Here is a 23,616-nt window from a genome sequence, read left to right as displayed (position 1 = left end):
CATCTTGTACAATGCGTACGAATTTTTTTTTTTTGAATGGCTAGTCCATGGACAGCTATTTAAATACTATTTTTCGTTTTAATTATGAACTTTTTACAGGTGTAAAGCCACTTTTTGTGTATTATAATCATCATCAGAATACTATAATCTATTATCATTTATTTAATATTCGTTATTTATCTAATTCGTTATTATGTTCACTCTCAAAAACATATTCGTTTACCCGAGAAGTTTAAAAAATGAGAATTAAATAATTCCTTACTTTGTTATGTAGCTATTAGAACATAAAAAATTGTTTCATACATGTTTGGAAATAATTTAATGTCATAAAGTATGTTATATGCATTAACTTGCAGAAATATTGCAGAGTGCTCGCTGTATTCTGGCCTCTTTTATAATAATATCTTTAAAGCAATATAATTTAATTTTTTCAAATTTGTCAATTAAATGCGTAATAAATAGTTCCAATCTAACTTACTGCACAGATGTATATGTATAATCCCTGTCTAATTTCTGTTTTTGTTAGTTTTTCGTACACGAAGTATAAAAAAAAAAAATAAGGTAGCTGTCAGTAAACTTGATTTAACTTCACTGAATTTCGCTATTTTTTACCTTAAGGTTTTCAAAAACAGAACTATAATTTTTCTGTCTGTCCATGTTTATGTAATCATAATGAATCAAAAATGTAATAAATTTAATACATTAAATTTCATTGTGGTCATTATGCCAATGAAATTTTTTTTATCAACTCTTTCAAAAAAAAATATGTCTGTCTGCTTGAAGTCATTTGCAAACAGATAATTTCCAAGGCACCCGCAATTTTAGACGGTCTTGATGTTTTTTTAATGCTTTTATTTTATATTTACATTTCGTTTGATCGTGTATATTCAAATTTATTGAAATTAAAATTGCTTAAATTTAAATTCCCCCCCCAGCATATTTTTCATAATTTTTTTCATGTTTTCTAGTTCATTCGCAAATTTACGGTGACCTTTTTTTACAATTGATTGAATCACAAATCTTAAAAAAAACTCTTTGTATTGAGCATTAGTATATTTGGATTGTGTAAAAAAATGTCAATATTTTTTTAAAAATATTTTTAATTTTCTTTAAATGTAAATTTTATACCTTTTTATACATGAGATATGACTTGAAGATGAAGTTCAGTTTATTAATTTATTAATAATTACAATTTGTCATCATGTTTTTAACTTAAAAGATGCTTAATTAGAACTTCATCTAATTCATCTAGAAAAAATATAATTTTGGAAATTTATGTAGGGAAAGCGAGGACAGAGAGCATTACTTAAAAGATTTTATCGGGCCTCTTTGACTGCATAGTCCATATCTATTCAATTGTTTTGCAGTTGTAAATTTTACGTTAATGGCGTAAGAGATAGTGTCTGACTGTCTGTTTGTACATATATGAGCAAAAATTTTAGAAACATCTCAACGGACTATCTGATGTAGTTTTTACACTAATATGATGGAAATTTTTTTTACAAACATTGGGCCAAATACAGAAGGAAATAAATTGTTTGCCTGTTATTAATGCAAGTTAAAACTATAATACACCCGAGGAATGAACTTTGACATTTGAAATGGGTGATGGACATCATCACCCATTTCCATCTAGAAATAACCTAATTTTTAAGCTGCACATAATCGATTTCTTTCTCATTACTTTCATCTAAACACAAAGTTTTCTACACCTATTTATGCAGATACCATTAACAAGCCTTTTTTCATTCATGCAAATTCTGCAAATTATATGTAAATTTTGAATTTTCTATTTGCTTTCTAAAGCATTTCTACTCGCATTCAACAAAAATATCATATAACTTTTTATTTATTGTGTTTATTTAATATCAGTTGATATACCGCCTTTTGAAGCATTAAATACACCCATTAATGTTCACATTAAAGTGGTTCTAGTAGAATGAAATATATGTAACCTTAATAACAATTCCTATTCTGTTTAAATAATTGTTTGCTTTTCGTTTTACATTTCTGTCAGTAATTTAATTTTAATTCTTAGATTTGATCTTTAATCAAGTTTTTTTTTTTTTTCACTTTTCCATGAACCCTTTACATTTGTTTTATTTGTGTAATATCGTTTCTCTTTACATTAAAATTATTCATATTCATCATGAGCTTGATATTTTAAAATACACAGTTTTTTCATATTAATTTTTTTTATTTTTTTCGGTACCATAATTATGAAATGATCATTTTTTAAAAATTCTATAGCTAATAAAAAATACCAATTGAAAACTAATCCAACTATTAAAAGAAAATTTGACCTTAATTTTTATCTGTTATTCTAACTAATTAAATCAACTAACATTTCCGTAAACCAAAATGTTTCCTCGTATATATAGAGGAATATAGATATATAATATTAGAATATTCTTATTCATTTTTAGAAATATTTTAGAATATATTTAAAATGAAATATAATCTGTAAAAAATGTATTATATTGCATATCAATGTATTATATCGCATTATATTATGCATTTTGTGCCTCTTAAAGACAAAATAACTAAGTAATAAAAAAAATAAAAATTTGAAGATCTATGAAAACTGAAAAAATCTCCATGTTTACAGGAATAAATAATTTTATTTTCATTAATTACATGACTTGAAAGTTCTGGAAATAGAACTTCATTCTTTGGTGATTCAAAAGATTCCTACCCCGATTTTCTTTCTACTGAACACTTCAAGGAAGGATTTTTATGTACAATATACATCCGTATTATACATATTTTCAGTAAGGAACATTTCTTCTTCAACGAAAATTAAGCTTATTTTTGGTTGTAATGGAAACCGAACAGGTCGTGAATTTGAGGTTTCGGTTGTGAGGCCAAATAGCTATGGTGGTGTCCTTCGTGATGACCATGATGATGTCCATGATGGTGACCATGATGATGGCCATGATGGTGTCCATGCTGATGTCCGTGGTGGTGTCCATGATGATGACCGTGTTTATGTCCATGTTCATGACCATGATGATGACCATGGTGGTGGCCGTGATGATGTCCATGCTCATGACCGTGGTGATGGCCATGTTGATGCCCGTTATGATGTCCATGCTCATGACCATGATGATGGCCATGATGATGACCATGATGGTGACCGTGGTGATGACCGTGTTCGTGACCATGATGATGCCCGTGGTGATGGCCATGATGATGACCGTGTTCGTGCCCATGGTGATGACCATGATGATGTCCGTGATGATGACCATGATGATGCCCATGGTGATGGCCATGTTTGTGTTCATGCCCATGATGGTGGCCATGTTCGTGCTTGTGACCGTGGTGATGGCCGTGTTTGTGTTCATGCCCATGATGGTGGCCATGTTCGTGCTTGTGACCGTGGTGATGGCCGTGTTCATGTTTGTGCCCATGATGATGGCCATGTTCATGTTTATGACCGTGATGATGACCATGGTGATGCCCGTGTTCATGTTTGTGTCCATGATGATGTCCGTGTTCATGTTTATGCCCATGATGATGACCATGTTCATGTTTGTGACCGTGGTGATGACCATGCTCATGCTTGTGATCATGTCCGTGTTTGTGATGATGATCATGACCATGATGGTGATGATGTCCATGTTCATGTTTATGGTCATGACCATGATGATGACCATGTTCATGCTTATGGTCATGGCCGTGATGGTGTTCATGCCCATGGTGGTGACCGTGATGATGATGGTGGTGGTGATGATGCTTTTGCTCGTCTTTTATCACGATTACCTTCTTTTGAGGCCTGGAAGAGAAAATATATGCTCACTTATTTATAATCAATTTTCACTTATTTATTTTTAAAGCTATTCTTACATATATATTTATTCCCTTAAAAAGGAATCCTTTCTGAAATGTACAAGAATTAAATTAACTCGCTCATACTTTTTCTTTTAAATATAGCAAAGAGGTTTTATTTATTTCCCAAATAGAAGGAAGGCATTATATCTGTTGCATCATTAGAATTTTTCAGATGTTACGAATTTCAAGTACTCCAGTTATGACAATTATTTTTAATTTGAGCATTACCAAATTCACAATTATTTTTGAAATTAAGCACTACTTAAAAACTAAATTAGATAAATTACTAGTGTCTGATAAAATTGCATTATCTTTAATCAATTTTGTTTAATTTAAATGTATTTATTTAAATTGTTTAAAAGATTTTTTTTCTTATATTTTCTTTTCTTATTATTCTGTTTCTTCTTGTGTGCATTTATATTAAAATTATAGAAAATTGTACAGAAAAACATGTTTTAGTTTTTTTAAAAAAATTGCTTTCGATGTAATTTAAATCGGTTAAATTTTTTAAATAAATCTGATTTACTATTTATTTTACATTTTAGAAAAATTTCAAAAATCGAAAATGAAAGCAGTCAACATTTAGCTTTCATTTTCGATGATAATGAAAGCTAATAATTAATTATTAATTTGTTTAATTTCTTATTATTTAATATTTAATTACTTCCGATATGTTGGACAATGGACGGAGTTCTTGAGCTGGATGATTCACGGTAAAAAGAAAAAGAAGTGAAGGAATTTTACATCATGAAAAAATTATCGACTGCGTCATTTAAAAGGAAAATATTATTCCTAGAAGCTATGAAGTAGTCGGGAAAGTTAATCCGAATGCTTAAGAATCAATAGGAAAGAGAAAGCCCAAAAACGCTTTCAATAAAGTCTTATATCAGTAGAAATTAATTATTGCAGAATTGTTATGCCGAATTAATTCTAAAACACCATCTGCTGTAATAATAAATACACAATAATATGCATATAACTGCTTAACTTAAACCATATACAATGATTTATATATAAAAAATAGTGAAAACTGCAACTTTTTAACTGCAACTTTAATTACTAACTTTCAAAACAAAATGCAATACAAAATTAAATAACATACATTTCGAAGAATTATTCCTTTCTTTCAAACGAATAGCGTTTTATATATATGCTATAATAGTATTTGAATACGAAAAGTAAAATATTTTTTTAATTAAGAAAATATTGCTGTTCGATTTAAAAATATTTTAAATTATGCTATATATGCTTTTGTAAATCTTAATAATATTTTTTTAACACAAATTGTAATTTTATTTTAAATCATATTTCTCTTATGGAAAAAATTTCTTTATCTAATGAATTTAGTTTTGCTCATTTCTTTCTCCAAAATTCTGCACATGCTTCATTCGCTGATATTTTATTCCGAAATCATGGTCTGCATGTAGCATATATAAATATCTATATTCTGGTTGTCTAACTTACGCACACCATTACTTATTTTAAATATATTTCTTACAAACTCTAGAAATTTAATCTCTAGTCTCTTTAAACCTATTATATATGGCGGATTTTGTCGTTTAAAAACTTGTTTCTCAAACACTATAATGGACAAAATGATGTAATAATGTTTTAAGAATTTCATTTACACTGAAACCAAATCAAACGAACGTGACGGAAAATATTCTAACTCAAACTTTAAAAAATTGACCTAAGACAATTCTTTCATTTACATTTTGTACAACAATCTAATAATATTTAAACAACTAACAATATAATTTACTGCAACAATTTGACAATATTTAATCATTTATTTTAAGATTTTTATTTTAAGAAGAGATATTTAAGATTAATCCAAAGAGAATACTGAGTGAAAAAAATTACCAAGTGTCGTAACTCATATAGCTTGACATTACTAAAAGTAATTAATTATGTCACTACCATTTTTTGATAAGTGAAATGTAACTGTGATAAAGAAACAGTCAATCACAATAGAAAGACATTTATTTTAAGATCATAAATTGACGCTTCATCTGCTTGAAAATTTACTGCTTATTTCAGACCATTAAATCTGCTTTGCGGTTCATTAATTTCGAGAAAAAAATGACAGTAACGAAAAAGCTATCTAGGTAGCTATATTAAAGTGACAGAGCGATAGAAGAATGCCATTAAAATATTATTAATATTATTTAGATGAAACTTGCTTTTCCTATGATATAGCAAACTTTATATTAATTCTTTCTTTGTTTTCAATAATAAATAACCATTATGAAAAATATCAAGAAATTTTCAAATAAGAAAACTTTTGATTATAACAAAAAATTTTCAAGTATAACTAAATGTCTTTATCGAATAAGTTTTCTTAGAAAAATTTCGCCAAATTTAAAATGAAAAATTCTTTTTAATTCTGAAAATGTTAATAAATCTATTCGAAAGATGTAGATAAATTTCTTTATCTGAAGATGCAGTAAAAATTGGCATAAATTTGTTATAATATTAAAATAATCATATTTGCTTCCGTTTCACAAGTATTTACAATACTTCAGCATAAGAAAGATCTTTAAACTTGTTTGATTCATCAACTTGAGGTACGCAGGGTGTTCATTTATATGCAGAGTTATTTGATAGCTTGTATCTATAAAAAAATGAAAATAGATTTTTACATCACCATTAGGAGCATATTAAACCAGAAGAGCGTTGACTTACTTGTGATGTACTGGGTAGTAATGATAATACACGCAGCAGGATGCCTCGGCATAGGCCACGCCCACCACAAGGGCCAAAAAGCATAACTTTAAGTCAATCATTATCCTAAAAGAAGAAAAACAATAACTTAGTAACGAACAATAGCAACATATGAATAATTAATTTTAATAAATGGTAATCTAAATACTACTAACTAGTTGAAATGAAACGTAACAAGTTTTTACAATGCTGTGTCCATTTTTCAGTGATTGAAATTTAATAAATTAAATTAAGGTTAAAACTAGGGAAGGAAATCAAAGAAATACTTACTAAGTGAATATAAAACCAAATAAAAGAATAATATTTGAATAAACATATCATTAAACTAACTATGAAACCAATATGAAATAGTATTATTTTTTTCTAAACGTTACTTGAGGTGTATATTGGATAGAAATGTCAAAAAATGTAAAAATGTATTTTTTATTGATAAAAATGGCAATAAAATATGAAAATTGATATTATTATGTTCTTATATCTCTGATTAAATAGACAAAATCACATTTAAATGTTCTAGGTTTAAATATTAACCAAATTTTTTTTTTCTGAACGAGATTTTTAGACAGCTATATCTTTCGTAACAGAAAAAGTCTACTCTTTTCTTTTATTAAAAATTCAAATTGGATTGACTTTTTTATAATGATATTGACACATTGCGTTAAATTTTTTAATTTAAAAAAATAAGCAATTTACTTTATCTCTATTTATTTACGTAAGTCAAAAATCCTTAAATTGCTCCATACATCGAAACGGATGAAATAATCATAATAATAATGAATTTCGAAAAAAGGTTGAAATAATCATAGCTTTAATTTCACTGACAACCAAATATTCAGAAGCATTCTAGAGATAATTTTTGTAATTATAATTATTGAATCATTTTTTAAACTATGGAATATTTTTTAAGCTATCGAATAATTTTTTAAAAATCTTTTGGGTTATGAAACTTTAAAATATGGGGAATATTTTATTTGCAACAAAATTGGATACAAATTAAAATGATTTCTGAAAAATAAAAATTGTTTATTTTTTAAAAATTGAAATCAAATGTGTCTACGATACACATTTATATTGAAGGTAATAAATCCTCTACGATTTAAAGCGCAATCCATCTGCTTATCTATATTTGTAAATATTATTTAAGAATCACCATATTATAAATAACTTTTATCCGGAAATTATCCATCAACTTCCTATATTCGTTTGTGCATATGCTTTGGGGAGACAGGAAAAAAGTTACTTTTATTTTTGAATTCATAATGCGAATGAAGGTAAATCGCCCAATTAATCGAAAGTTATTGACATAATAAAAGTGGAAAACTCTCTTCATTGTTTCACAGTGGCATGAAATGGAGCGAAACTATCAGGATACATTTCCCACTGATTAATCTTTTCGAGTCTTAAGATAACAAATCATCAGGAAGTAAATAAATCTTTCTCATAATGTAAATTTTATTAGTTTCTTACGTAGATGAGTTATTAAAATAAAATATTTTAAAAGACAGTTAAGTGTCGAAGAATAAATATAAAAGCAAACAGATAAACCATTTTATTGGTCTTTTTTTAAAATAGATGTCTTACTGTGGAAATATTTGATTTAATGATATATGCTAACATATTAAATTCTGCCTTTTTTCGAAAATTTTACTTTAAAAAATAGAAAGAATTTATAAAATGTATATTAAATCCATTTTAACTATTTTCTTAGATATTACAAAAAATCAAGCATTGTTTTGATCAGAAAGAAGACTATTCTTACTGATTCTAAAAATAATATTTTGAAAATAATGACTTTTCACATCTATTCATAAAATGGTTATCAATAAAAATTAAATCAATGGAAATGTGTCTTTGAAACTGGGAAATAGTAAATAGTCTGAAAATTTTGAAACGAAGCCTTAATAAAGATTGGGATATAAGATAAAATTTATTTTATAGTAAAGATCTCTAAAATATGTCTTTTTTGGCTCCGAGCGCAAACGATAAGTCGCCAAATAATTTAGAACTACGTCCCAAAAAATAATGTTGTCGCCATAAAGTTGTAGGTTCGGTTTGATTGCAAGTTAACGCAGGTCTTGGTGATGTTTTTTTTTGGGGGGGGGGGGCGCAAGTCTAAATTATTTGGTGACATTTCGTTTGTGCCTCTCTAACCGAAAAGTACCTAAAAATTTTTACATTGTATTGAGTTTTGGGGCAAGTATAGCCGCCGTTGAGACACAAGAAGAAGGCGGATATGGGGTTCAAGTCCCAGGGGCCAGAACTGAAACCACTGCATTAACTACCACAATCAAATCTCTCTCATTTGAAGTCCCATCATTAGAGTGAAGGAAATTCGGCGCAACAATATTACTATATTTTTGCTGAGAACCAAGAATCTGCTTTCATATGCGACCTCATTCATGTATTCGTGATGTCTCCAGCAATGAGATTTAATGCATTTATAGAGAAATCAAATATTTGCTCAAATCTTTTTACGAACAGAAAAAATTGAAAATTATAAAATGATTTTTATTTGTACTCACAAATTATTTTCTAAGAAGACTTGAGTTATTATAAGCTTACCGAAAAAGATAATAAATTTCAGCAAAATTTTTCATACAGATCAAGAAAATGGAAAAATTGAATCTTGTAACAATATAGTTTTATAACATTTTTATTCATTTTTCTTAAGTACACTTCGAAATTGCTCTACGAATCAACCAATTTCAATGAAATATGAAAATTAAATTTTCTTGAATGATACACCTTTTGTTTAGCACTTTTTAAAAGTCGGTTACTTTACATTTAAATAATTTGGCAATTAGAAAAAGAAAACAATTTTAGAAAAAATATATTGGCATTCATAATACATGAAAATTTCTAAGTAACATGATAAATATTAAATTTTAGATAGTTGAATTTATTATTTTGAATTATTATTGAAAAAGAAAATGAAAATGAAACTCCTATTTAGTATATAAATTTTAATAATTTAATATTTTGAATAATCTTCATTAAAACGAGAAAAAAATGCTCCTTTTCAATTTAACAACTACAAAAAAATCAGTATTAAAAGAAAAATTTTCTTCTAAATTTTTAATGGGTTAGATTTTATCCCATGCACGACGGAATCTTGTGCCAAAGGTGACTTGCGCGAAAACACACAAAACAAATAAATTTATGAGTAAGAAGCATTTACAAGCTTAAAATCGATCCAATAAGTCATCGTTTCAACTTCAAAATCAGAAAGAACACCTTAATACTAATGTTATTGATGTAGGTAAATGTAAATGATATAATGTCAATAATTTGGAACTATAAAACGTTTCTCTGCATCATTACCTTTCGGGAAACAACAAGCGACATAAATTACATCATAGGGCACACAAAAAGTACAGGCAATTCAATTATACCCTTTTTTCAAAATTTGTTTCCCGTTTATTTATTTTTACATACAGCCCAAGTATCCTAAAATATTAAATGCTATTTTTATCGAAATGAAGCTTATCTTATGTTACTTAGAATAATACCTTATACAGTGAAAAAATGCTTGCCAGGAATATTCTCTTGGCGATTTTATTGCATTATGTTTTATTTAAATAAAATATTGCCCAATTAGAAATTGAAATGACTTTTAATATGTTACATAATTCATCATATGGAGTTTGCGACAGTTAAAATATCAAAAGGTTACTCTTTTGATACAAATAATTCGACTGTTATAATTCTTCTCAACATTTTTAGCACTTTAAAAAAAGAAATAATTTCACTTTCTGAAGTGTCTTTTTTAAGTGGTTTACTCAAATATTTTGAGAAAAATAGCAATACGAAATTGCTTTTAAATTTCTTCCCTGGAAGCTTTAGATAAAATTCGGCTGCTTAGTAATTTGGAATATAACTTGAGTAGATAACAGAAATTTAGGATTTATTCATTTAAGATTTGACTTTTAAAAATATTCTTTGATTTTAATTCAAGGAATAAAATTTTTACTAGATTTTCATTAAATTTAAATGAATGTGGAGTATTTTTACCTCGAATCATAACTTAAGCTTTCAGCTTAACAATTATATAATATTATATCAATTATTAATATATCATTGCCAAAAAATTACACTGATAAATAAATAAATTTTTTGATATCGAACACAAATGCCACAAAATAAAAAAATTCTTCGAAAATGTCGTCATCAAAATTTAAACACTTTGGAATTTACTTTAAACTAAGAAGCGTCAATGTTACATAACTATCTAATTAGTTAAAATTTGTTAGAAAAATTGCAACCAATAACATTTAAGGCAATAGAAAGGAAAGTTATCATTATTCTTTACATTGGTTTCAAAAAATTCATATTTCTTATTAAATTAATCTCTTTAACGCGCATATTCATTAACCGCTTATCGAATTTTGATAGTTGTAAGCAAAATAAATAAATAAAATCAACCATTTATAAAGATTATAATTCAATATTAAAATTACTTCGAATCCATAAACAAGTCAAGTATACAATTTCCATTTCAATCAAAATAAGAAAATATTCCCAAAATAGAAGGTGTCATCTTATTAGATAGTAAAGAAAATAAAACAGTTAAGTGGTTAACAGTTTAAAAAGGATCAAAAATTATTTCAGTTAACAATATTTTTTTACGGTAAATGAGAAATTACTGGAAGTCTTAATTCGCAGTTTAGAATTTCGATATTATTTTAGTCAAGACATATTAGCCATTCAAAAATATTAAATTCATGAGTACAAAAATTTCAGTAACTCTGAAGTTTTTGATATATTTCTAAATAAGATGGTGTATCTTACAGTTCTGCAGAAATCTAAAAAAATTCTGTAAGCAACTGTCTATTAAAAAAACTCATGTTCAGAAATTATCCTTTTTTTAAATAAAAGTTGTAATTAAATACTAATACATTCTCTTAATTGGCTACAAGCATTTTATAATTTCATTGAATTAATTCTAAGAAATTATGAATAATTTAATATTTCCATTACAACTGCCATTTTTGACACTCGAATTACCCGAAAATACTACAGTTTAATTAGTTTCCCTTAAAAAGTTTTAGTGAAAATAAATATCAAAATTCCTTTTTGAGTAGAATATGCTGATCTAATCCATCCTTTTTGAAACATTGAGCACTTCTATGTACGAAATAAGCACTTTTGCCATACATTTTATAAAAGTATAGATTCCTTTCGTTATCTCATATGATTCCAACTTATTTCCACAAATGTATCCAATGATCCTATTGGAAGTGCTTTCGGTTGCGGTTTCTGCACTCGCCGAGCTTTAACAAAACGATTTCACCCGTAAACTTAACAAGGGCAAGCAAGCTGAGAGGGGGAGTTTTCACTTACCTCCTGGATAATGTGTTTCAGGCGTTCTGCAGTGAAAAGTGGCTGTTTCGTGCACTTTATAAAGCGGATGCACTGTATCGACTTTGGGTTGACTTCCGTTTTCCTCAAGTAATTAGAAAAGGATTTGCTTTTCCTAGCGGAATATATGGTGGTTGATGTCATTGTCCACGCTTCATCAATTCCGCGAAAGCCCCTCCGTCTCCAGATGGTAAAGATGTGAGAGAAAGCGGTTTGCTTAAACGATGCCAATGGAGTAAGCTTAGATAAACATCAAAAAGTGTCTTCTCTCAGGGAATATCATTTGTTTCGGTTTTTGCCGGCACGTGTAAATAGTTGGATAGGATTACAAATCTTAACAAATGAACTAAACGGTGTTCATAAAGCGTGAAGCTGTTTAGTCAAGAACTGTCAAAGTTGAAGCTGTTATTCAAAATTGTGAATAGATTATTGAATCAGTTTTGAAATTCTAGTATGACTCTAATTATGATTAACGAATTTCACACTTTCTTATATATCAAATTTAAAATAAATTTAACAGAAACAACTTTTAACTGCATTTATTCGAGAACAAAAATCAAATTGTTATTTAAGTTTTATTTGTTTTTATTGTTATTATTATTATTATTGAATATTGAATAAGCTGGGATTTTTAGCAGCAAAGGCTGTCATCCTCTAATGAGAGAGCCAGAGTTAATTTATATCAAAAAAGGTTAGTGAACGAAGAAAAATTTGAAAAAAACGCTTTTGAAAAAAAAAATTTGGATCAAAATTTTAAGAGATTAAATCTCTTGGTGATTGAAAGTTAATTTGATCCAAAAGTATGTTCTTTGAATCGAATACTTTAAACAGTGCCCAAAAATATGTTCAATGTCATTTTTTTAGACACAGGAGAGACAATTTATTCAGTAGAGCTGGGATGAACATCCGGTTTTATTTGTGTAATATCATTTTTTTTACGTGAAACTCTCTAAAAAGTTATGCCACTCGAGTGGAATGAAAATTTAGTTAAACTGCACGATGAATTAAAAATAAAGTTTCAAAAATATTAAAATAATATATCGTCATCAAAAATGCAGAAGTATGAATTGAATATACATGTACAAAGTCTGAAAAATCTAGTATGTTAGGAAATAAATAAATATTGATTTTTAAAATTCCATGTTTACAAATTATATAAAAGTTAGTATAAAATAGTATTAAAATGGATAGTTGGCGCAAAGTAACTTAAAGAAAAGTTCAAATATCCAATTTGAAGAAGATGATTTAGTCAGCAGATATGGTCTACATCGAAACTGAACAGATGAGAAAATCCAAGGTTATGAAATTTGTTTGCTAAATTATTCACTCTCGAGTTTGTTGGCAAAATTTCTGAACTAGAAGAAGCCAAAGAAACTGTATAACCTTTATTTGCAACACAAAACATGAAGTAGAATTTTTTTCTCTAATTCCCCATAATTCTTATCTCAAGCACAAAGCTATTATTTTAAAATCATCAGGGAGTTTTGTATTGTAAATAATAATGGCATATAAATTATGTTCATTATATAAGAATGTGAAAAATATAGCGAAGCTGATGTTTTAAGACTTCGGATTATCTCATCATATATCCCATTTCTCCCTTCTGATATTTTTGTATGCAAAGCCGATACAAATACGGGCATTAGGAACGATTATTTTTATTGCCCAGACCATAGATGACATAAATATTGAAACAAGTTTAATCTAAAGATCTTTTAATTTTTGTATTTGCTAATAATGAAAGTGAATATGTATCTGTGTGCTATGTGTGTCTGTTGGCACTCTACAGGACTGACCGTCAGATACTTGACATATGAAATTTGGCATAGATATACCATGAAGATAGCAATTTTCATCTCTGAGCAATATTTGAAATTTAAATTAATTTAAAAATAAACAAATTTTCCGCATTTTTTATTGTAAGCTCTGAAATTATTATCCTACAAACTGAATTTAGCATCATTTTAGAATTCAGAAGAAAAAAATCCTCTTTTTAATGGTAAGAATTTGCAAGTTGTTTATAATTTTTTCCTTATTTAAATGAATTTTGAAAAATATTTTAGGAATAATTTGCAACAATATTTTTTTTAATTTCACTGAAAATCAAGGAGATTTCATAGTTACTACAATATTTAATTGCATATTCCTCCTCCAGTGTTACCTTGTTCAAAGCCAAGGTAATATCTTAATGAATTTTAATTTCTTATTTTTAATTATTTTATTTAATTATTTAGAGAAATCCACAAACAAATTCCTCTAAGCATACTAGGAAATATATTCTGTAAGCTAATTGATTATGGTTTTATGGCTAGTTTGTAATGACTGTTTTATTCTTTTTGTAGATATGCCTTAAATCATCTGTCGCTTGACACAAACTATTTAATGTCATTTTATTTCTGAAATCTCATTCATATTTTGAATGATCATAAACAGAATGGATGCAAAGTTACTAAACAACCACAAATTGGTCTGCCACAATTTAAAATTCGAAATAATTTTGTTAAGAGAATAATGAATATGAAAAAATACTTAAAAAATTCAATCAAAAATTAACAAAATCATTTTCTAAGCAATCTTCTTGATAAATAAGCTGGTTGCTAAAAACGGCTATATATAGATAATTAAAAGTGGCATGGAGAATTACTTAGGAGCCTTAGAACAGCATATATTTAACGAAAACCAGCTTTAAAATGCACATTTTCAAACATCTGAATTCTGAAGAAAATTACAAAAAATTCGAATGCTGCATTATTTCAAACTCATCATTGCAATATTAGTTGTCCGTTGTACAAACATTTTAGATAAATTCCATAGTAAAACGAATCGAAGAATAAGGTGAAATGAAATATTCCACAGTAAAATTATCGAAATTTATTTTCCTTCGGAATCACAACCCTGAATCTATAGATTCTTTTGTAAAACTCTATAATCACGAAATATTTTCTTCCTTCCTTTCCCCTTACTGTTCCCGTCTTTGCTTTTACAAAGAAATCTCGATAAAAGCTAAAAATTAGATTGTTTATTTGAAGTTGATTGCTTTTGTGAATTACTAAAATCATAAAGAAGTTTTACAGCTTTTGTTAGATGTTAGGAATATCAATTTATGAAACTAAAAACTTCTTCAATAGTAATTCTCTTTTCTCTTAGATTTATTTCAATTCATCAATAAAATTTTCTGTGAAATCTCTTCTTTGCCGAATCTTTTCTGTTATTTGGTTCAAAAGATGTTGTTTGAAAATTCTTGAAGGCATTAACGATAAGAAATTTGTAAATAATTATTCATTCTTTAATTACTAAATCTTTTTTTAATTTTGGATGAATAACTTTATAATAAAAAACATTTTTTTTTCTTATTAGTTTTCAAAATTGTTTGTTCTGTTATCCTTCTTTTTACATAGCTCCAATTCTTCAACAATATATAACTTCTGTTTGTATCTAAATTATCTTAAGAGAAGATGTATTTTAAATTTGTAATCTTTTAATCCTATCGTTTTATTGATTTATCTGCTCCTACAGAAAAGGTAATAAACCAAATAAAATATTGTAATATCAAAATGTTAAAAATCTTCGATTATGTAAAAAGAAAGATAACATTTTCCTTTAAAGATATTTTCTAATCCAAATTTCATGTAAGTTTTGCTACTGAGGAGAGAAATTAATTTTTGACATTATTTTAATCTTTCTTTTTCCTTCTCATGCAATAAAGATAACCATATTAATTTTAGTAGTATGATTTAAAATAGTTCTATTCATTTAAAGTTCTTTCAGAAACTGTACACGATTTTAAAAATATATTTTCTCCGTATATCTCTTGTTTTACAATGATATTTTAACTATGTGAATTTTCTTACAATATTTTAAATGTGTAAATAATTTAAATTTAAAATCCTTTTAAAAGGACTGAAAATATTTTAATACCTTACTGTGTTTTCAAACATCAAATTGTACTAAAAAAAACAAGCGTCATTTAAAATGCAGTGAAAAATTAAATTATTTCAATTGTTTTTTGCTGAATCTAAGATTATTTAAATATACAACTCTCCTTTCACGAATAATTCGTGTTATTATCACCATTTTCTTGATAGTTACATGCTATCAACAAAATATAACAGAAATATATTTCATGGAGATGTGGTATGTGTTTGAAAGAAATATTTAGTGGAACTTCCACATACCGAACTTCCATATATCGAAAATCTTAATATATGGAACTGTTTCAGGAATCTTGAATTTTAAATTAAAAAAAAACATTTTTGGTGTCTCAAAAGAAATTTATATACATATATGAAAAGAGTTTTTGAACAAAACATTTTTATGCCAATTGCAGTGAACACTAAGCAGTGATTTTATTCATATAAAGGAAAAAAGCCTTTTCATCAATTACTACTGCAACAAAAATTCTTAGATGATTAGTAGTACGAAAAAATGAAAATGCTTGCTAGTGACTTATTCATTATTTTCTTCTGTTCTAATTTTCGTAATTTCAGTTCTTTTCGTAATTTGAAGCCAGTTTTACTTTAAATTTCAAATTAACATTGGATTTATTCTAGGAAGTAGCAAAATCTTAAACAAAAATCTTAATTTATGAAAGAGAAGCTCATCGAAATAAAAGAAGAGAAATAGATAAATGAAATTGAAAATGAGATGAAAAATAAAGACAAGATAAAAAAAAAAAACTTCAATTTTGGCCAGAGCAATGTCAAAAGTTTTGAAAAATCATTGTTATTCCCACATGATTTTAAATAAGTATCTTTAATACTTTAATTTGTTACGTCTTTTTAACTCTAAGAAATAGCAATGAACAGCTTTTTTTAGCAAGAAGATGAAAAATTTGCCACAGGCATTTCTGCATGTTGATATTTCTATATATCGAATTTGAATTTTTGAGTTCGATATCTAAAGGTTCGATTATATAAGCTTTTTTAATAGCACAAAACTTAATTTACACCTATTATAGAAAATGAAATACGATATTCGATCGTTCATATGTTGGAATCTTTTCTATAATTTTTCTTAAAATAAACCCGAACTGGAAGGCGGAAAATTGGATGCTCATTGAACCATCGCGTAAAATAAATGAAAAGTCAAAATATAAAAGATAAGAAAAGATTTTCTTGTATAAATAATGCCTAACTTTTCATTATAAATTTATTTTTATTCAGTTTTTTTACATTATTTAAGTATAATTTGTCTAAATTTATATTATTTTTAGTCCAATTTTACGTTTATAAATTTTTAAGTTATTCAAAATATATTAGTAACTAATGATATCATGTTTATCTCTGGTTAAACGGCTTTGTCGTTTCGTTACAGATTCTTTTAATTTGATAGAAATTTTATTTGAAATAGTAATTGGTTATTATTGATTGTTTAGAGACTAAATTTAAAGCTGATTACATATAGAATAATTTGGATATATTTATCTGAATAAGTGTCAAATATATCTACTTAATTTTTTTTCCTTCGTAAGCCGATTTAAGTGCAAGAAAACTATTAATTCCCATTATTTTCTCTAAGTAAAAAAAACACATTAATAAAATTAATATAAAGAGGGAAAACATTATAACAACGTGACATATGTTCAGTTTCTACTTAGAAAGTCCAAAAATGTTATTCTATAAATGCTCAAAACGTTTAAACAAATATTTGTCTATAGAGGCAACAGCAAAGCAGCTTATGTTGAACAATAAATGGATAATTCTCTTTATATGAAGCCACTGAAGCGATTTTCAAAGTCAACAATTATTTCTAATCTAAGAAACTACTCATCGAAAACGTATGAATTTTGTTCTAATATATTTCATTATAATGTTTAATTACTTGACTTAAAATATAAAAAGAGGATATTAAATGGTGTAACTTTTTATCAAATCTTTATGGAACCGTAAAATAATTTTGTTTCTAAGATAAAATAATTTTATTTCTTTTTGATCTGTAGAGCCAAAATTATTTAACCAGCTCTCTTAAATTCACACTTATTGTATGTAGCTATTCGCAAATTAAGAATCAAAAGTAAAGACAAAAATATTTATTAGCTTGAAGAATTAATAGAAGAAGGAAATACAAAAATACATCAAAAATGCAATCACATTTTAAATGACAAAAATCATTTACAAAACTCATATTTCATTATAAATGCCCAATGAAATCATATATTGGGAAATGTTATTTTATTTTAATAAAGTTTTATACTGTTATATATCATAAATAAATCGACGAACAAAAATTAACACATGTTTACATTATTTACAAAACTTTGTATTTGTGCTAGTAAAAAGAAATTCTGGGACTGAATTTATAGATAAAAATACAAATAATATTACACCTTACTTTTGTGAATAACCCAAGTTAAAGAAAAATGATTATTGAATATTCGAAAATACTTCACAGACTTCTTTCCCAAAATAAACGTTTCGATAATTTCTCCTGCATCGGTAAAACATGGTTATATACAAACAAATAATAAACCAAAAAATATAAGTAGATAAAAATCCAATACCAGTTCTTAAACATATATTTGGGTATTATACAAAAAAAGTTACATAAATTTTAAGAATTCTGAAACCATGTTTCTCAGTATTGTAATCCAAAGAGTTGGTGGAAATGAACGACCTGATGTACTTCAGTTGCATGTGCATCCATGTGATGACCATGGTGATGGCCATGATGGTGTCCGTGATGATGACCATGATGGTGACCATGGTGATGGCCATGATGGTGGCCGTGATGATGTCCATGCTCATGACCATGGTGATGACCGTGATGGTGCCCATGATGATGACCATGTTCGTGACCATGATGATGGCCATGGTGATGGCCGTGATGATGCCCATGATGATGCCCATGGTGATGACCGTGATGATGTCCATGATGATGGCCGTGATGATGTCCATGGTGATGGCCGTGATGGTGTCCATGGTGATGACCATGTTCGTGACCGTGGTGATGTCCATGATGATGGCCATGGTGGTGGCCATGATGATGGCCATGATGGTGGCCGTGGTGATGTCCATGATGATGTCCATGATGGTGTGCATGATGATGTCCATGATGGTGGCCATGATGATGGCCATGATGGTGGCCATGGTGATGTCCATGATGGTGGCCATGGTGATGTCCATGATGATGACCATGATGGTGAGCATGATGGTGGCCATGATGATGACCATGGTGATGGCCGTGATGATGCCCATGGTGATGATCGTGATGATGTCCATGATGATGTCCATGGTGATGTCCATGATGGTGCCCGTGATGATGAGCATGGTGATGGCCATGATGATGACCATGTTGATGATGGTGGCCATGTTTATGGTGATGACCATGCTGGTGACCATGATGGTGACCGTGTTGATGGTGATGCCCATGTTGATGATGGTGTCCGTGATTATGTCCATGATGGTGCTCATGACCATGATGATGGTGATGATGATGGTCGTTTTTCATGTGGATTACGATTTTCTTTTGCCTGAAGAATAATTCATGATTTATATTTCGTTAAAAATTATATTAAGTTTCAAATTTACATAAATTATTACAGTATTTTCCAATTATAAATTATATTTTAATCGAGAATGTAATGGCTTCGAAAAGCCAAAGCATAACATTCTTACCCTCCTCCAACATGAACAGGATAATAAACAGGATAATAACTGTGGCAACAACTAGCAGATACTTCTGAGATGGTAAATACTAACAGGAGAAGTAACTTTAAATCTATCCATCCTGGTAAGCCAGTCATATTGATCTCACCTGCATAAAATATCAAATATTAAAAAAAATGGCACTTTTGATGACTTCAGTATTTAAGTATCATTTCAGTTATTCGCATGAATATTTGCAAACGTTTCAAAATCCATATTAGGGATAATTTTAATTGTGAAAAATTGATTTAAATTTAAATCCACATTAAAGATATCTAGATTTATTATTTTTCTTAAATATATTTCACCTTATAAATGAAATAAAATAAGATTCATTTATTTAAAAAAGTTTTGCAGAAATTGTATTTTCTTTAATAATAGATTGAGAATTATAGAAAAAGTTTGAAAATATGATGGATTTAATTAAAGTGTTGTCAACTGTTGCTTGTGTAGATGAGATACAAATTAAACTGAATTTTTCTTTGTGGTTACAAAATATTTCCCCAGAAACTCATAACAAGAGGTTATAGAATTCGCAAACTATTTTTTTTTTATTCTTCACAGTTCAATAATAGTATTTTTTTATCTGAAAAACGTTGTCAAATTTTTGTTGCTTATAAACAACAATGTCTTCATTTTATAACTTCCATAACTTTAGTTGCGTGACAGTTTTAATACACCTATAACTTTTTAAAAATTCAGATAAACAATACAATTTTAGCATCTTATTGTACTTTAAAACAACCATTTACTTTAATAAATTTGCTTTTTTTCCTAATTTTAAAAATTTAAATTCCTTAAATGTAGAATTTTCATATTTTTTCCTTTATTTGCAATTAAGAAATGAAGATTAAGAGAACGAGGAATAATAATCACAATAATTAATAGATTTTTAATAAAAATTATTAAAATTTAATCGACAGATGATTCCAAATATTATTGATATTTTATCGAAAATAATATCTAAAATTATAGATTGAAAATTTTTTCAGACGTTAATAAATTAGAATAATAAATATAATTTGAATGAAAGTAAAACTCATATCAATTAGTAACTTGAAAATGCTGTTTCTTAATTTATTTGCGTTACATACTAGTGTTTAATGCGTTTTTCAAAAAATCTTTGCGAAGCAATTCTAACATAAAATAATTTGTATTCCAATAAAAAACTATATTTACTGCTGACGTAAATTTACAATCATAATTTTTCTACTAATAATAAATGTTAAAAGTAAAAGAAATATACAAGCGAAAGCTGTTTTAAAGTGCTCAAAATTTAATTTATAAATTATAGAGACACTTCACTTTAATTGAATGAGTTTTGAAGTGATATTTAAGTTCTTCTTTATTCAATGTGGAATTTATACACCGTTCTACAATAATTAAATTTTGCTTTAAATTTCTATCCATTTTTTTCCTATACAGACATACTTAAATATTTTATTAACATTTCTTCTCATCAAATTCTCTTTTTAGAATTGCCATTGTTTTATACAGAGTAATTAGATAATTTTTGCAGTGTAATTAGAAAATTTTTACTGAGTAATTAGATGATTTTTACTGAGTAATTAGATGATTTTTACTGAGTAATTAGATGATTTTTACTGAATAATTAGATAATTTTACACAGATAAATTTATATATATTCAACTTCATTCTTTTTTATTTTATTTATTCGTATCATAAATATTTATAATTCTACTTTCTCTATAGTTTTCGTTGGAGAGTTTGTTAGCTAATTTATTTTAATATTTTCTAAATGAAATTTAAATTTAAATAGTTCGAGACAACTAAGGAATCCATTTTATCTTTTGACTTAGAAAATGTAGGAAAGGTTTTACACCATTGTATGAAGACGAATAACTCTATTCAACTCACCGATGTAAGATATCCTTTGATGAATAAACTGCAGATATTCCTTTGACTGATCACAGAACACACACCACAAGAAATGATGCACCTTCCATGATCATCAGTTCTTAAATACCTGAAAGCAGCCAAGCAATTAAATCTCTTACTAAACTGTCCAAAATCATTTTACCTTACGAGAAGGGGATTCTTCCGCTCCAAAATTAAATTTTTTTCAATGACTAATGATTCGTGTCTGCAACAGTTTGCATAAAAGAACTTTTTTTTTAAGGTGGAAGAAAAGTGCTTCCTTCCTTCCTTCCTTTCGGTAGCTGTCTATGGACAGTCCCGACAACGCCCCTTTCTGGAGGGGAAAAGAAAAAAAGATTCTCTTCCAGAAGATGCTAAACAAGTGGTTTTGTGTTTTGATGAGCTCGTACCACTTGTGGATTGCTTCTCTTATCCGGATTATGATGGTAATTCGTCGTTGGGAATCGCATCGGAATTTGTTCACCTCGTAAATGAAGCAATGCATGCATAAGTAATGCGGATTAATTGTTATTACAGATATTTTACGAATTATAAGAATGAAATAATGTGATAATCAGATCATGATAAAACAGAAGAAACCATTTGTTGTTGTTTTTTGTTATGCATCGAAATTATTATTCAGGTGTTCATTATGTCATTTTTAATGATTAATTTACAAATGAAATTAACTCCTCTTAATGTACGAGATAAACTAAAAGGTAATCGAACTGTAAATAATGCAGCGACAGAAATTTACACGAAACTAATAAATAAGATTATTTTTAAAAAATATTTGTTAAAAAATTAAATAATATTTAAGTTATAGGTTGCAAACCCCCCTGTTGCATAAATCATATTTTGATAAAAATTTCATGATTTTTTTCCATGTTTAGAACAATTCAATTAGTTATTTCAATCAGTGGTGTAGCGACTTGGAAAGAAGGGAAAGGGGGGGGGGGGGTTATATAGATGACTCGGATATTAATTTTAGATGGACATTTGATACAAAACTTTAGAGCCTTTATATCAGTTTTGAAAGTCAAACGCGATGAAAGGGGCAAAAAGATATCATGCACATTTTATATTATTACACTACTTAGGACAACTGAAAGCGCGAAAAAATAAAATTATGGCTCGGACGTGCAATGCCGGCAGACAACCTTGCAATGCCTTGGTCACAACTAGAAAGAGGTTGGAATGTTGTCGAGGGAAGGTTCACACATATAAAAATAAAAACAATAAACCTATAAAAAGAGAACCAATTTCTGGAACCAAACTAAGGAAAGTGCTTTTTGATAAATTAATTGTGATAAATTAATTGCCATTTTAAAAACAGTTCCAGACAAATAATTTACAACAAAAATATTTCAAAAATAATTATTTAAAATTTCAAAATTCATTGTCTGTATGTTAATTATTGTATTATCATAATATACAAAAAGCTAAAAATGTGAAAAGATCGTTTTCTGTTTGAATAAGTAAAGAGTATTTTGTTAAGTTTTAATCCTTTCAGTTATGCTTGTTTTTCTTAGCATTTACGTAGAGTAATCGCTACATATAATAAAGATAAATGTGCGTGTATGTGTGCGTATGCATACATCTGTGTGTTGGCATCCAACAGGCTAGAATCTTCGATTTAAAGCTATCCAACTTGGCACATATATATTTTGGAAGGTGGGAAGGAGGAGTGTTGTCATGAAGAAATAGTACATTTTGGAGCAATTTTTAAATTTTTAATTAGAATTTTAATTAATTAAAATTAAGCGAAATTTCTATGTTTTTCGATGATAACTTTTGAAATTATTACAGTAAAAATGTAATTTTTACATCATTTCCGAATTCAGAAAATTATATTTTCAATGAAATCTGTTATTTTATCAAATAACTTTTGCAATTTTTAATGAATTTTTTTAAAATACATTTTGAACATATTTTTCAATATTATATTTCATATGAAATAAAATTTAACCTTCCCCAGCACTTTGCGCATGCATGAGAAAAAGCACTTTTTATCAATGAAATTAAATTACCTCTCGTTATAAACGAAATCCAAATCAAAACCTAAGTTTCAACATGTATTTTATATATTGAATTAAATAAATCTGAAATATAATATTTTCTAGGAAAATAAATACAAAAACATTTATGTGATCTTTAAATATATATATATATATATATATTA

At 27.6% G+C, this 23,616-nt stretch overlaps 2 protein-coding genes across 2 annotated transcripts; both read right to left on the bottom strand.

Annotated features, from left to right (window-relative positions):
- Positions 1-2,613: 2,613 nt before the first annotated feature.
- On the bottom strand, positions 2,614-11,912 carry LOC129977040 (histidine-rich glycoprotein-like). Its single transcript, XM_056090529.1, has 3 exons — positions 11,896-11,912; positions 6,517-6,621; positions 2,614-3,775 (listed from the first exon to the last, which is right to left on the bottom strand). The coding sequence occupies exons 2-3, from the start codon at positions 6,615-6,617 to the stop codon at positions 2,806-2,808; spliced, it is 1,071 nt and encodes a 356-aa protein (XP_055946504.1). The 5' UTR covers positions 6,618-6,621; positions 11,896-11,912; the 3' UTR covers positions 2,614-2,805.
- Positions 11,913-18,486: 6,574 nt separating this feature from the next.
- LOC129972995 (histidine-rich glycoprotein-like) lies at positions 18,487-21,487 on the bottom strand. Its single transcript, XM_056087332.1, has 3 exons — positions 21,435-21,487; positions 19,527-19,665; positions 18,487-19,381 (listed from the first exon to the last, which is right to left on the bottom strand). The coding sequence occupies exons 2-3, from the start codon at positions 19,652-19,654 to the stop codon at positions 18,487-18,489; spliced, it is 1,023 nt and encodes a 340-aa protein (XP_055943307.1). The 5' UTR covers positions 19,655-19,665; positions 21,435-21,487.
- Positions 21,488-23,616: the final 2,129 nt, after the last annotated feature.

The sequence above is a fragment of the Argiope bruennichi genome, chromosome 1, assembly GCF_947563725.1.
Source record: "Argiope bruennichi chromosome 1, qqArgBrue1.1, whole genome shotgun sequence".
Taxonomy (NCBI): Eukaryota; Metazoa; Arthropoda; class Arachnida; order Araneae; family Araneidae; genus Argiope; species Argiope bruennichi.
The sequence above is the reverse complement of the archived record's forward strand: the minus strand, read 5'-3'. Positions and strand labels throughout refer to the sequence as shown.